General features: G+C 42.7%; 2 protein-coding genes and 1 long non-coding RNA gene across 3 annotated transcripts in view; 2 read left to right on the forward strand and 1 right to left on the reverse strand.

Annotated features, from left to right (window-relative positions):
• The window catches only part of LOC100542547 (T-cell immunoglobulin and mucin domain-containing protein 4-like), a 14612-nt gene extending 7611 nt beyond the window's left edge, over positions 1-7001 (forward strand). The window contains exons 6-12 of the mRNA XM_003210367.4: positions 208-513; positions 1068-1154; positions 2511-2570; positions 4004-4056; positions 4665-4749; positions 5180-5210; positions 6364-7001. Coding sequence (XP_003210415.2) covers positions 208-513; positions 1068-1154; positions 2511-2570; positions 4004-4056; positions 4665-4749; positions 5180-5210; positions 6364-6436 — 695 coding nt within the window. The 3' untranslated portion in view covers positions 6437-7001. The remainder of the gene's footprint in view (positions 1-207; positions 514-1067; positions 1155-2510; positions 2571-4003; positions 4057-4664; positions 4750-5179; positions 5211-6363) is intronic.
• Positions 7002-9797: 2796 nt separating this feature from the next.
• Positions 9798-16033, forward strand: part of LOC104913266 — a 9375-nt gene continuing 3139 nt past the window's right edge. The window contains exons 1-2 of the long non-coding RNA XR_795258.2: positions 9798-9836; positions 10828-10917. This is a non-coding gene — a long non-coding RNA (uncharacterized LOC104913266). The remainder of the gene's footprint in view (positions 9837-10827; positions 10918-16033) is intronic.
• SGCD (sarcoglycan delta) overlaps positions 15053-16033 on the reverse strand; it is a 160642-nt gene continuing 159661 nt past the window's right edge. Inside the window, exon 8 of the mRNA XM_031555711.1 lies at positions 15053-15160. Within this exon, the coding sequence (XP_031411571.1) occupies positions 15068-15160 (93 nt within the window). The 3' untranslated portion in view covers positions 15053-15067. The remainder of the gene's footprint in view (positions 15161-16033) is intronic.

Below are 16033 nucleotides of genomic sequence, written 5' to 3' on the forward strand. Positions count from 1 at the left end.
AAAAAATCAAATCCAGAACACTGAGAACTGCTCACCCCGAGGCTTGTTTTCTGCTGATTAGACAAGTATTAAAAAAAAAATTATTTCACCTTCAATCACAGTGTTTTTTAAATTGATCATTTTCATTAATTTGGTTAATTGACTTCCCTCAAGGTGAGTTGTGAATGCTGAGATCCACCTTTTCTTTTGGTTGATTTTTCCACACAGCACCTCCAGTGATGACAACAATCACGGGAAAAGCTCTCACTTCCCCCAGCCATTTTGGAACAACAACCTTTGCTCCCCAAGAAACTCCTGATCTTCAAGCAACCACATGGGCTGCTGTCCCCTCAGCAGCACCTACAACCACCTGGTCTCCCCCAACTTTTGACGAGACAACAAGCGATAACTTTCTGGAAAAAGTGGTGACTACTAGTGCTCTCCCAGATTTTTCAACCAATTTCCAAACAAGTGATGTGTGGACTGAAGGTGAAAGCATGTTCTGCTCAACACAGCCGGTCTCTCCTCCCGAAGGTACAAAAATAACCAATAAAAATGCTTTCTTTTGTCTGTGTAACAGAGATTTTTCATGTTAAGCTGACTCAGGCATCATAGCAACTTTCCAAAGACAAATGATTAATTGTAGCTTGGAAGGTTTCTCTGAGACGTTTATGGGTATGCCTGCAGATAGTATGTTCAAGGAAATGGAGGTCACATGTTGTGACTGATGCCAAACCATGGAGAATGCTCAAGAAAACATGGGATGGGATTGGTTTTCCTTTAGAGCAGTTTTAGCAGGCTGGAGAAATTAGGTGAGAGAAACCCCATCATGTACAATAGAAATAAATTTAAAATTTACACCTGGGTTGGGAGACTCACTCATGCCTGCACTACTCTATTTCTTGATTTGGGAAAGCCTATTGAAATGCTCCACTGAAAAGGTCTTTCATTCAGATTAGCTGCAGACGTGAGAATGGTGGTTCAGTTTCGCCTCAGCTGATGCAGAATTGCATGAGCAATTCTGAACACCATATGAATAACCCCCTAAGCAGTGATCTTTATGAGCAGTGGCTTTTATTTTGTTTCAGTGACTTCTGAATTCCCAAGCATACTTTTGACTGCAGACAGAACTGAAGAGGCCACTTCTCTCTTGACAGATGATGTGCCAACTGTAGGTGAGCACAATAACACTGGAAGATCAGATGTTGCACGTTCAGAGAAATGATGAAGTTGTCATAAACAGAAGTATTGACTATTCTTAAGAGTGTACCAAACATTTACTGATAGCTATTTGTTGCATTTGTCAGTGAGAAGGGTTTGAAGTCCACAGAGTAGTTGTCTGAAATCAGGATGAAACAACAGATGGAAACAGCATGTTTTCAAGGCCTCCAAAGGAAGCAGGTTTTAATCACTTGTATCACTGATCTGTCATTATTGTGAATCCACTGAGCTTTCTGTTTCAAATACTCCCTGAATGTCATCATTGAACAGATTTGACCAGATGTGGCCGAATGCTCTCCCAAGCCCATTGTGTGCTCCTGGTGATGATGGAAAGCAGCAGGCAATTACCACAACCATCAATCAGTCCTTCAAGAGAAAAGGAACTGGGGTACAAAATCATGACAGACCCGAGAAAGGAACAAACTCTCATGAAGTTTGCACTTCATGGCTCACAGTCAAGTACAAACGAAGACCAGACCATGTCGTTCTGGTGTCCATCAGACACCTGGAAATGATGACTTTAAAAATGGAAAACTAAAATTCAAGGATGGTGTCATATCTGGCTGTTAGGAGAGGCCACTGCTCACTTGGGAACACAGTATTTAGATTTTTGCAGATCTCTTTTTGATAGGTCTAGAGATTTGCAGCAGAAACAGTTTAGGAAACCATTCCTGAATGCCCGTGGAGGCTCATGAAAGAGGCTTAACTGATCTCTTGAGCATATGTGAGCATTTCTCAGCACTATTCTGCTTCTCATCTTTTTTATATAATTCTGGATAATGCCCGTGTTCTGTTGTTGTAAATAGGGAGTCTTGGAAAGAGGCTTGCCTCTGGGATTCAGGAGGAAACCGTGAGCTAGAAAGAGCCATCACTAAATGAGTAACAGCAGGCAATGTATCAGGCTATGTGAATCATGCAAGCTCCCACCCCTGCAAAAACTTGTTGTGCTATTTCCAACAACAAAACTGCCACGTGTCTGAAAATGCTGTAGCATAGTTAAATACAGTATCTTAATTAAAAACAACAGCAACAAAAAAAAACCGACACAAACATGTTCTTGCATGGGTATCATTTTACTGTAATGTTTCAGAGGTATTGAGAATCTACTTGAGAATTGAAAAGAAGGTGGATGGGCCCAGTTTGTGTTTGGTGAAGCTGTGCTATAAGCCAAGTCCAGACAGAACCTCGTCTGTTTTTGTTAGTTAATTTCTCACAAGCGTTTGCCAGACAGATTGGGTTAGATGGGTGTTTGGTTCCTGCTGAGCAGGCTCTCATTTAGTTTCTCTTCTGTCTTTGCCTGATTTCCCCAGCAACAACCCTGCCAGAGCCAACCACACTTCAGACATCGAAGTTAACCCTTGGTCCTTCAGGTACGGGGAGGAGGCACCAATAGTTGCTCCACCAAGCAGGCTGTGGTTCACTGTCAGAAAGTGTAATTTTGACCTATGGAACATGTGTGCCAGAGAGAGATATGCTGTATTTGTTACTCACCAGAATCTACCTTCTACTCCAATGGAAATTTCTGTTGCTAAAATTCCGTGCGTGTGAGCTACCTGCGTCCTGTCCATGTCTTTGATAACATTCAAACACATGCTTTGGTAGATGGAAACAAAGCAGTTCAGCTGTCATAGGTAAGCTGATCTGAACTGAGATACCTGGGGGAGATTCACCAAGAGAGTTATCTATTGGAGGAAAAGAAAAAAAACATACAAATTTGTTCTAGTGGGATTACTTGCGACTGCCTGATCAGCCTTGCTGCCAGGTGACATTCTGCGAGCCTCATACATGCAGCGTTTCCTTCAGCTGTGGTTTGGGACACTATAAGTGTGTTACATGTACGTGCCCTGTCAAGTGACTCATCTGGTCCCCAGTGCATTTGCTAATACAGAGGCTCCATGATTGTTCCCTTGTCAGACCCTTGGAAGCACTTCTCATCAGAGTCTTTCTGTACATTAGGGTACGACCCAATGCACAGAACCTCTCCTGTCCTGAGATGAGCTGCTACTTCAATTTGCTTAGTTGAGCCAGTCTTCTATCTTTGGGATGCTGCTCAGCATTGGTGCCTACTGTGAGGGATCAGGAGCTTCAAATACTTAAATACTTCAGTATTTGATAGCATGAGTTCATGATCACCACAGGCCATGTCCAGGTTAATTTTTCGGTGGCTTTAAGTTCAACAGCCAAAATCAAGATGATAGGATCAGAGGACAGCAGCCTGTAAGTTCACTGCAAGATTTCTTGAGCATTTGTTTAGTTCATTCCTATGCCCAAAGCTTAGAAAACCAGAACAACTGAATTATTTTTAATAAGCTAAGATTAAATAAAAAGAGAAAGAAAGAAAGAAAGAAAGGAAACATACCAAAGCATCATCTTGATAGAGCTACCTTAGATCTGTGGTAAGTTATCTTAATGTAAAGGTATTTCCTGTGGTTTCCAGCTTAAGCAACCACACATAGCTCTGACCACAAATAAACAGAGGCAGCTCCTCTAGTTAAACTTGTGCCTTGCTAACTACCTGTGCTCTCTGCTACATTTTGTCATGCTCATGGAAGTAAAAATTCTCTTGCGAGAGACAAATTTCTTCCGTCTTGTTTCATGGGCTGTCCCTTGGAAGCCTCTTATTTCCTTGATGAAGGCTGACACTTCCTGATGGTTGCCTGTATACAGTTTGTGGCTGACAGAGATTGTAAACTGCTGGTTGTGAGGTGCTACGTTTCTCCTACTCAGGGCCAGACTTTGCACAGTAGCCCTCTCACTCTCAGATAACTGTGCCAGTAATAATTTACTTCTCTTCTGTTTTCAGGGACTACGCTGAGTTCAGCCAGCAATACAGAGAAAGCTGGGATTAAACTTTCTGTAAGTTTCATGAGTGTTTGACTACCAAGAAGCCAGGCCAACAGGATGGGCTGGTGATTTTTCAATGCATTGATGCCAAACAGACAATCTTTGCAAAACAGTAGCCTGGACTTTTATGCAGATGCTCAGGAATCACCTATTCACCTTCTGCTGATCCTGTGGGTTGTGTTAAAACCTGCAGCAATCCCATCTGGTTCGGGCACTTCCAAAAATTCCTCATCCCTCCAACGCCTCTGCACGAGGTGCTGTCCTCTGGGTGTGAGCAGGCAAGAGGCCCCTTCAGGAGGTTGTTGCATTTCCCTGTCTCTAGTTAAGAGAAAGATGAGGGTGACTAAGCTCCTAAAGACTTACTGAGGAGTTCATGTTTAGTGGGATGAATTTAGACTCAAATGCTTCAGAAAAAGGTTTATTAAATATTTAACAGGCAATTCATGCTGTTTATCATGATCATCCTGACGTGTCTTCTTCTGGCAAGCTGAGCAGACTGTTGCAAACTCAGCCTCATGCAGATATTTCAGAGCTCTTAGCCTGGAGCTCACTTCTGCTTGGATACCTCTGACGCAGAAATGCTTTCAAAGACTTTTCAACTTTTTTATCCTCTTTTCCAGTTTCCCATCTCCACCATTCTCAGCGTATCTCTCATAGGGATATCCATTATTTTAATGTTGATACTCTTATCGTTACTTTGGAAGCGTAAGTACCACTTAAGCACTTATTTTTTTTTAATGTTTCCAATGGTGGCCTAATGCAGATATCCTTCTGTATCTCTGATGAATCCTCTGGTAGATCTGTCATGGACTGTGCAACAGCACTCAGTTCATTTTATGGAGCTGTTGTCCATAGCCCAGGAATATGTCACCATGGGAATGAGGTAGGGATGCAGCAGGAGGAAACGTGCAAAGAACCCATCACTGCGGGCTCTTATTCTTAGTAATGTGGTCCTATATTTTCCCAGGAATTGCTCCTGGTGAACACTGATGTAGCTTAGAATGAGATCCTTTCTTTCCTGCTTAGCTCACAGAAATGTTGCGACTTGCTGTCTTTGCTTCTGAACTCATTTGACTGATTTGATAGAATTGTAGATTTCTTTCTTGTCATTGTGACAATATGATTTTGCTTCTAGGAAGACACACAAGGAAATTTATTATGAAAAGGTAATCCATTTTATAATTTTCTATTAAAAGTTCCAACATGTTTTTTCTTAGAAACAGAAGTTATTTGCCACTAATTTTAATGGGTACAGTACTGGTTTGTGAGACTGATAATGTAAGTTATCAGACAACTTCACCCCAGAAAATCAAACAGTGGTTCCTGGAAACTTCTCATATGTAGTACTGAACAGATACCCAGAGCACTGGGGAAGGTTAGCAGCCAACAATGGGACACAATGACCCCACCTTAAGAAAATTCCTTGCCTGCATTATTCTTTGACCAAATGGAATCATAGAATGGCATAGGGAGGGGCCTTAATGATCATCCCTGCCACAGACAGGGTAAATCTGAGTGCATGAGCCTGGTGAGGCTGGTTTAAATCAAGGAAGATGTAAACAGTGGGGAAAAAAAGACATTTTTTTTCTCATCTGCTCATCTTGGCTCAGAAAGGGATCAGAGATTTACAAACAGTTTTCCATGAAGTAGCAATCCATTCCAATAGACAAAAAAAAAAGGGGGGGGAGGGGGACCTGGAGGGGCACAGTGCAGCAGCATGGCAAACCAAACTTTCTACCAGTGGGTAAATCTTGCAGCCTCATGGGGCCACCGCACCCAGTCACATCCTCCTTGAGTCACACAGAAGTATAGCAGGTGACCACTGAGGTAATCATTTTGAAACAGATGTGGAATATTTACGTATTAATCACCCAGTGCAGGTGCTCCTAATAAGCTCATGTTTTCTGGCTTGTCTTGAACACAGGACTTTCTCTAACTAAAGACAGGGTTGTCCATTGGAATATCACCCTTTGCCAGTACCAATACTTTTTAAATAGTAGATTATCTCCCAATGCATCCTACACCTAAGAGATGAGGGCTGGGGGCCAAGGATGGGCTCCTTTCTGAACCCCATAGTGTTTATCTGCCAGCTGTCACTATAAGATCTGAGCAGGCCTTTCCTAATTGTTAGAATGATGCATGCAAGGTAAATACTTAATAGTGTAAATAAGTAGACCTTTTGCCATTGAAATCAATGGACTCGGTAAATTCTGGTCTCTGTTTCAAGGGGAATGTGCCAACGTTGCAAATAAGAAAGGGTGCTCTGAAGCATCAAAGTGCTTTTGCCCCATACATACTGATCTCTGCTTATCACTACAGCCTTAGACCAGCTGAAGACCTTGAAAAAGTTTTCAGTGGCTCTGAAGGAGAAAATAACCTTTTTGTTCTGTGAAGAGCTCCTGCATCATCAGTGGATGGCCTGGAATAAAGCACAGCTGCACTGCAAATAGAAAGGACCTGTTTCAAGCTGCATCGAGAGACATTTGTGAGCCCTTAAAATATCAGTGGGTGTAAACCAAAGGCCAAAGCTTCAACTATGAAAATTTAAAATCTTTGTGCAAATTTTGCCATCTCACCTTTAAAGCGCACTGTATAAAGAAGCTTCTTTTAGAGTATGCATTATTCAGTAGCATTTCTGGGATCTGTGTTCTTGTTAATACCAAATTAAATGTTTTTCTCTGAGTTTTACTAATGCTTTTCCTTGAATGCAACTCAGACTGTGAGGAACAGAAGAAATATCAGTGAATGCTTCTTAACTTTGAAGTGCAAAGAAATATATAAACCAGCAAATACAAAGTTTCTTATTGCTTTTATATAATCAAGGGAAAAATTAAGCCATAGGAATGCCTTAAGAATAAATAAAGATGTAGATCACTTCAGGGGTTCCAATGCTGCCCTTGATTCAGCATGTTCGAGTGACCCTTGGAGACTACGCTAATAAACTTTGTAATTTACCACTAGAAATTGCATTTTTTATGCCACGTCCTAGAGCATTTAAGCAGGAGTTAGTTATTCCCCAGGTGCTGAAATGACTGGTGTGCTATCTCAGCTCTCCAAAGAAGTGCTGCAGCCTTTCCAGAGATGGAAAATGACCCAGAAGTTCAACCCCATAACATTCCCCACCACTCATTGGTAAATCCCTGTCTCCTCCAGCAGTGTGCATAGGGGATCTCCACTCATTTGTATACATTTGCCTTTTTGTCCTCATCATGACAAGCTGCAAAATGGTGTTTCAGCTGGGTTGAGATTCAGGCTTTAAAATATAACTTCTGTTGATGGTCTTGCCTGGCAGGATCAGTGCAGTGGGGCTGGCTATGGGGGCTTGCTTGGAGGAGGGGTCATCTGTGGGATACATCGTTCATCTGTGTCACTGAAATCCTCAGCAGCTCTGTGGGATCAGCACGGGAAACAGTTCAAACCCATTACCTCCATTGCCTGCAGTTCTCAATCCCTGCTACAGCAACTCCAGGAAAGGACCCCTTGAGCTGAGAGCATGTGATGGAAGCATCATTTGAGCAAAATGTGGCAGGCCTGGACTTCCCCTCCAGTCACACTTGAGGCTGCGGTGAGAATTTTATCTCCACAGCGTATCTTTCCAGCCCACATGTGGCTGCGTGAGTTCTGTGGAGGCAGAGGAGGTTCCTCTGTGGGCTCCTGCTCAGTCTTGCCTGGGTTCAAGACCCTGCTGAGTATACTGGTCCTGCGTTGCTGGACCATGCAGTTTTGATGTTTCCTTTATGAGAACACAATCAAAATAGCTGGCTTTGTTTTATTTTTTTCTTCCAATTAGCAGGACTGGGCCAATCCATTTGCAGGTATTAATTAGCTCTGCACTAAAGACTTCTGCAGAGCAGGGTTGGCTCTTGCTGGGGATGGCTTCAGTATGTTGGCTGCTGGTCTGGAAGGTCCTGCTTTGGGGAGATGGGCAGAAGAAATACGAGCCAACAAAGTGAGTTTGATCCTCCAAACATAAAGCACTGAAGCCAAGAAAACCCTCTTGTGAGCATCCTGAAACAAGATCTGGAGTATAAGCTGTAAGGTCCTTCAGTGACTGGTGCTTGGGGCTGGGAAAACTTGGAGAAAAGCAGCCTTGCAGCTGCTGCATGGTTTGTGCTGTTGTTTTGTAGAGTACTTGTTGTGGTGCTTGCTGTGCTTGCCAATGCCAGCCTCCCTCCTTCATCAAAATGCTGAATTAAATCGTGTGAAGTGGATCTGATTTGAAGAGATCATAACTGACCTACTCAATTAGTGTGGAGCAGGTACAGAAAAGCAGTTAAAAAGGGGTGAGCTGAATATTTTGGGATATGAGATTGGCCAGTGGAAAAACAAACAAACACCTGGAAGAAACACTGAGAAACAGAGGCAGACACTGAGTTACAAGTACCAATCCTCTAAAGAGAATCCCAAGGAAAGAATTAAGTATCATTCTGAGATTAATGAGACCTCTCTTAATAGACTTTACTAGAGCTGACTGCTCTGATGATCCCTCTCCATCTCAGCAGAATATTCCATTATGTCTCAGGGTTTGTTTCTCAGCCTTAATGTGCTTTTCTAGGCATTTTTTAAGGTTAATATAAATAAATCTCTGGGTTCCAAAGGTAGAATCTAATTGGAGCTTAAGAAGGAGCAAACAGAAGAGAAGAATGCAGTTGAGTATATAGGAAATTAGAAATAAGAATAAATAGCATCATGGGACTTGGGGAAAGAACAGAGATAACCGTGCCATGTGAGATGAATGCACGAAAAAGTGGAAAATTTTAGTCTGATAGAAAGAGGGTTTGGGATGTGCTGCTGCAGACATGACAGCAGATGGCAAAGTTGAGCTGCAGAGAAACAGCTGAACTAATGCAAAGGGGCTGTGGAGGTGATGTACTGAGATTAAGAGGGTGGGGGGGCTCCTGCAGGGAATACTTTGGTGGAAAGGATCACTTCCTGCCCCTTGGCAATGTCAGCTTAAGCGTTCTCACTGGTTTGAAGCTGAGGGTGCAGGAGAGATGCAACCTGGAGTGGGCAAAAAGCATTGGAAAGACTGGGGAGGAAGACATTGGGAAAAACTCCTTAGCAGTCTGTTGGGATAGGACAGAGGAAAATAGTTTCAAATTGTTGAAACCAGGGGAGATTTAGATTTGTTATAAGGAAAAGTTTTTTTATAGTAAAGATAGTGAGGCAGTGGCACAAGTTGCCAGAGAGGTGGTGCCCCATCCCTGCAGACAGCCAAGGTCAGGCTGGAGGGGCTTTGAGCACCTGGTGGAGCTGTGGGTGTCCTTGTTCAGTGCAGGGGGGTTGGAACAGATGGCCTTCAAGTGTCCTTTCCACCTCAAGTGATTCTGTGATTCTGGTATCAGCTTTAATATTTGAGATGCTGACCCTTCTCCAAGGGGAAGGAAATCTACCCCTTCCCCAAATGGAAGCGTTATTTTCTTCTTGCTTAGAAGAAGCTGCATGTTCTGCTGCAATTTCAAAAAACGCTCACAACTTTTTTTTGAATCAAGAAAAGGTGTTTTATTTATTTTGTATTTCTACTTTTTAAACATGTAGGAAAAGGGGAGAAAGGTGAATTATCCAAACCAGGTGTGTGGGAACCTGAACCACTGATTGAGCAGCTGGGGAAGGGACCCGGTCAGCCCTGGGAGCACAGGTGAAGGCAATTTAGTGCCATCAGAAGGGGTGGAGCCTGGCTGCACCTCTATTAGACCTTATTTAAGGGCTGACTGCCACTAGGGAAAGATCTCTTTCTGGAGATCTCTCCTTGGTGAAGCTTTTCCCTGTGAATCTGGAATCTTCTGATATAGGTGAGCAATCTTCTTCCCTTCTTTTGTAGCACCTTTTTGTTGTGCCAGTCCTTCCATCATCACACCTTTGTTGTAACGCCTCTCCTATCGTATTGATCTAATAGCTACAGCAGGGAACAACCTGTAATTATGTAATCTAAAACAGAAAGTGTGGAGGCCTGGCTCTTCTCTTCTTCAATCCTCAAGTCTTGAATACTCAGATTTGCATATGATGAAGATTCATGGCTTCAAATTTACTCTCACCCACTGGAGTTAGTGTCATTCTTAACTAAGTCATCCAGTAGTTATACACACCACGAAATCATCTGCGTGTTTAATGTAGAGCAGAGAATTTCTATGGCGAAATCTGTAGCTTTTAATCCAGTGATGAATCATTTATGGGATTTTGGATTATTCACTTTGCACTGAATTGAGTTGTCTTTTTCACAAAGCAAAACCACCCCCCCAACATGCTTTGCGTCACAGACCAAGCCTTGTGGTGATGTATGTTGCTGGGATGAATTATTTATTGGATGTTTTAAATCACTTCCTCAGTGGTGAACTAAGCCAGTTAATTTTAAATCTGTTCATATCCATTCTTAAGTACACAAAATGATTTTACGTACGTAATATTCATCTCTCTTTCTTCTTTCCTTTCTCTCCTGTACAATAATGAATTATCCATGAGGTTTGGGTTGAGCTAGTTTTAGATGTGATCAAACTTTCCCTTGAGGGAGGCAGTGACTTGTCCTGGGGATTTGCCCCAGCCATTCCTGGGCCTGGTGTGCAGCAGGTGTTTGTACAAGCATATCAACTCTCAGCTGCATCCTATTTCAAAAACAAAGGGAAAGGATCACTATTTCTTAGCTTGTAGTGCACAAGATACAGTTCTCTCGATCCTCAAGAAGTTCAGCAGTGAACTTTTCAATGGATCTTAGTACTGAGAGTAGGGAAATTCCCATAGATTTTTGTGATCAAACACTGATTTTATTTTTTTCTCTTGACCTGCAAGCCACAGCTGATAATGGGGATGGCTCCTTCCTAGGGCTTTCCTGTGAGCTCTGCTTCAAGGACAAAGGGAAATCAGCCTCTTCACTGAGTGGTGAGTTGATGCTGCTTTTGAATTTTACTTGGTGTTTTATGTCCTTGGTCCATTATCTAATGAAGATTATGATGAGGTAATTATGGAAATACACAAATTGCAACCTCATGAATACCAAAGAAATTCATGATGATCCATGCTAAAAGAATGCATAAAAATGCAAATCATTTGTAAATGGGTAGTAGTAAATCTTGTTAATATTAATAATATAGAGCTTTTAATTGCATCAGCCCTCTGAGGAGAGTTTTTAAGATTTTATCCTGTGAACTGTGTACCATGAGGTCAAAGGGAGCTCTTACATGGCTCTGTTTGGTGTGTAGTTACCCTTGGCTCCTTCCATAATTGAGAGAGGGGGGAGGGCACTGGTCCAGAACGTGATGCAGCCCACCGAAGAGGAAGCAAAGCCTGCCCTGTGGTGGGAGAGCTCCAGAACTCAGTAGAGCATTGTTAATTGTGTGCAAGAACCTGGAATCATGCCATAGGGACTTACAGTGTAGTGTGGCTTTGACTATAAAGTTAGGTTAAATAGCATTGCTGGATGAATGCATCCCAGGACTAACTCTGTACTCCAAATATCAGTGATATGAGCATCTCTACGGGCTCTGTGGCATCTGTATCACAGCACAGAATCTGGTAGAACTGGGGAGCATGATCTCTATGCCTGTGTCTGAGATTCAGCTGTGGCACCAGCAAAGCACTCGGGAAGGATGAATGCAAAGGCCACTGCTGAGTGAGCTGGAGATGTGAGTAGGTGATGACTCAGTGCCTCTGCTTTCCCCTGGAGTGCCTCTGCCGTGGTCCCTTCCTTCAGAAGGGCTTTGTGAGGAACAAACCCCCTCCAGTGCTGAGGAGAGAAGTAGCTGGATTGCTAAGCTTGATGAGAAGTGCCCAAATGAATGTATGGGTTATGAAGCCTAGGGAGGTCCTGTGACAGCAAAACACTGACAGACTTTACAGTGGCTGAGTGTTTGGTAGAGTTCATGTTTGATTTCATCAGCTCATTTTTCTATCTTCTCTAGTTCATTCATTTCATGTCATTAGCTGAGTTATTCTATGAAATAAATTAATTTTATAATACAAAGATAGTGCATTCAGACATGGTGCCTGCAGCTTCACAAATCCTGATGGAAGAGAGAGGAATATTCCAAGAGAAAATGTCATGATATATTGCTTATAGACAGCTCTCTGGGTCTTATTATCTTTTCTGTGTAGAAGCCTGCAGATCTAGATCGAGCTTTATAATTCACATCAAAATTCATTGTATCACATGTCTCCCATAAAGCCACGTTTTTTGAATGATACGGCAAACCCTATTAAATAGGTACTCATTAAACTCCAACACCTTATAAATTCTTCCTGAGTTTTGTTGACAGTACACATCAAACACAAACCATTAAGTGCTTTTCATTTTCCTGGTAGTGTGCAATCATAATGCATTACATGACAAAATAATGTGTTTACATGACAGATTTAGTGCTTGATCCGCTGCATGAAATGCTTCTGAGCACCAGAAGATAAGAGAAAAATGTAACATTATACTTCCAAGTGTATATTAATTCTTAACTAATAATAAATTACACCAGGATGCTGATGGAAACAGATGAGAGAGGCACACGCACATGGGAGGAATTCATGAGGATCAGTGACATGGCAATGAATACTAAATGCAGACATCATAACTGGAGTTAAAATGAAGCATTTCTGCATCAGCGAGAGAGCTCCTAGAGCCTGTGGGCTCTGTTTTTCTTCTTTTGCATCCTGAAAGCCCATACTGGATTTCAGCAAAATTCTCGTTAGTCTTACCATCACTGGTCCCTCCCACCTGAAATGTTGACCTTCCCAACAAATGACAGCCCCTTCCATAGGATGGGTTAGGCTTGAAAGGACTTTAAAGATCATTGAGCTCTAACCCCCTGCCACAAGCAGGATTCTCAACCAATACATTAGACTGCCCAGGATTCCATGCAGCCTGATCTTGAATGCCTCCAGGGATGGGGTACCCACGAGTTTATCTTTGCTTTACTGGGGCTGAAAGAGACCTTCCTGGTGTAGTTACCTACTGCATCTCTGCAGTGGAGGACCCTCAGCAACCAAAAGCCAAGTCTAGCTTGCAAGGCTTTGCTTACAAAAAGTCTCACACCAGCAGAAGAATGAAAATGAACTTTTCTTTATTAGACAAAACACCTTTTTTTTTTTTTCCTCACGTCATTGGCTCCTCCATCTAGAAACTGGCCCATTCTTGCACTCCTGTGCTAACCCATGCATAGCTCTGAGCATGCAGCTTCTCCTCCTCTCAAGGCACTTGGTGCCAAAAGCTCATTTTTTCCCTTTTGAAAATTCTAAGGAAATTTTATTTTTTTAATGTTTTCTTCCAATTTTTCATCATAATTTGGCCACAGTGCTATTGGTCCACTGCTAGCCCTTTCCCTCCTCAAAACTGGACCGTAATTCACAATTTAGCAGACGTTCAGCACCAACAGATAACTGTCATGATGTCGAATTTGGAATTTCAAGAGTGATATTCAGCCACTTCATGAGTTTGGAGTAGGAAGGTAGCTGTGTCTATTAATCTTTAAAAAGAACCCAAATCTGTGTGTTTTATTGCAAGTGGGAGCTAAGACAGAATTGGTATGTGGGAAAACAATGCTATAATAATGACATACAATCAAAGGGAGGATAATAAACCTGCTAGTTCTCTGTATTTGCTGGGGGAGTTTGCTGGGGAGCGGGAGCTGAGGCTTGCTTTAACTACAGACAGCTTTCTCCTTTCTGTTTTTATGGCTTTCTCAATCACTTTGCTCATCTGCTGCTGGAGGCTTTTATTTGCTGATAAGGGCTGTTAACCAGTTGGAAAGTCAGACCAATAAAGTTATGTAAAATGCAGCCAGCAGCTTTTGGCAGGAAACAGGCATGGTGCTGGCAGAGCAAGGGAGGAGATGAGAGGGCTCCTTCCCCTCTTGTTGGAAAGGGAAATGTCCTGAGGAGAGGACCAGTTGCAGTGAAGCAATGATTGACACATGCATGCTGTCTCTGTTCCTCGGCCTCGGCTGGTGCTGATGGAACAGTGAGTTTCTTTTCCTTATTCTGTTCCTCCATTTCCAGAGAAATTTCTACAGGCTCCTTTCACAGGGGAAGGAGTAACAGGTGCTGGTTTGCGATGGGAGGGGGCTCGGACTGCCTTGTCACAATGCAGTGCTGCGAGCTGCAGCTCTTAGCAAGGCAATGACCAGCTGAACTCCAGGAAGACTTGGAGATAAATAAGTGCTTTCTTCAAAGTGACTTTGTATTACCTTTCTTTATCCAGAAGTAACAATAATAGAAATGGAAAAAGTGCCTGATTTTTAACAGTTTACCTTTGAGTAGACCTCAGAGCTGTGTCCCTGCAAGCCTGGATGCAGGCAGTTGTGCTATGGCTATAGCATTTATTTCTATCTTAAAGCTTTCTAGAAGCAGAGAATTAAATCTGTGTGGGCTTCCCAGTGTGTCTGTAAGTGCTGGAAGAATCACAGGCCTTACTGAGAATTCAGATTTTGTTGTTTATAAGCTGTGTCTGGCATTGTGATCTTATTTCATGGCATTTTGCCTCTGAGATGGTATTTCTAACCTCTAGAGCTCTGCGTATGATGCTAATGAAAAATTCAAGAGGAGAGCACTAAGAGTTTGAGTTCTGAGAGGAATGCTTGGTATGGAAAGCTGGAGTGTAGGGCTGAATGTGCCTTTTTGTTCTGTACCTTATTATTCACCCCATACAACTCCACACACTTGGGGCAGTGACTGGAAAGTTGCACAGAGGAGAAGGAGCTGGGGGTGTTAGTCAACAGCCGGCTGAACGTGAGGCAGCAGTGGGTTGGGTGGCCAAGAAGACCAATGGCATCCTGGTGTATGTCAGAAATAGTGCAGCCAGCAGGCTGTCCCTCTGTTAGGCTGCACTTCCAGTGCTGTGTTCAGTTCTGGCCCCTCACTACATGAAAGATATTAGGCCCTGGAGCGTGTCCAGGCAAGGGCAGCAGAGCTGTGAGGGGTCTGGTCTCACCTCTTGTCCTAGAGCTGGGATTGTCTTCAGACCCTGTGTTTCTCACCAGCTGCTTGGAGATCTCAGTTACTGGGGTATGGCAGCTTCTAGTATTCAAACAAACATCAGTTTCAAATCTCACCTCCATTTGGTCATCAGTTGAGAAATGATCGTCATCAGATTCGACAGAACTGTTTCACTTTCCATTTTCTCTTTCAGAATCCTTTTGTCCTGGAACAAATTTGAGAAACGTTGTAGCATCTTCTTGTAAAGCCTCATCTCTTTCAGATTGCATATGGTAGAAAGGTATCTCCCTACCTACTTAGCTGCTCTTACTCCAGAGAAATTTTTATTTACCCAGTAAGAAATATGAAGTCAAAACTGATTATTTGGTTTGGAAATCATCTACTCTGATGCTACGAAAGGTGAAGTTTGTGTGAATCTTGGCTCAAGGTAGAAAAGTCCAGCTTTGACACTTTTTTCTTCCATTTCTTTCCTGAAAGTGGTATGAGCTTGAGGAACAGAGATGCTCATGAAGCTGTTTTCTGTTAAGTGGTCCACCTCCTGCAGGAGAGCCAAGCAAGGCATTTGCCGTGAAAGCTCGAAGGAGTTTTGCCCTGGTGCTTGCTAGGGTGTGCTCTATACCTACTTGCTTATGTATTCTGAGTTGTTCCCCAAACCTCTGTCACATTCTTTAGCAGCCTGGATTTTGGGTGTCATGTATTGGGATGCGGTGGTAGGGAGCAGCTGCTGCCCAACCCACTGGCTGCTGCTTTCCTATCTGCCATGCTTGCTGTGTTCACACGCTGTCAGATTTCCTTGGTCCTTTCATAATTTGGAAGACCACTTTCCAAACGGTGGTCTCTTAACTATGTATAACGTTAGAAACATTGAAAGCAGTGATTAAGAAAAACATATGTGAACCTCACTTTTGCTCTGGTATGAATCCTTTCAGAAAGAGTATAGCCAGTGAGTCTGCCCATATGCACACTGATCACACTGAGTGCAATAGGGTCCTTTCTATAGCCTCTGTAGGAAGGATTTGAGATCTCTTCAGCTGGTGTTACATTTTTCTGATGGAGATTCATTAAAAATTGATTGCTT

The sequence above is a fragment of the Meleagris gallopavo genome, chromosome 15 (genome assembly GCF_000146605.3).
Source record: "Meleagris gallopavo isolate NT-WF06-2002-E0010 breed Aviagen turkey brand Nicholas breeding stock chromosome 15, Turkey_5.1, whole genome shotgun sequence".
Taxonomy (NCBI): Eukaryota; Metazoa; Chordata; class Aves; order Galliformes; family Phasianidae; genus Meleagris; species Meleagris gallopavo.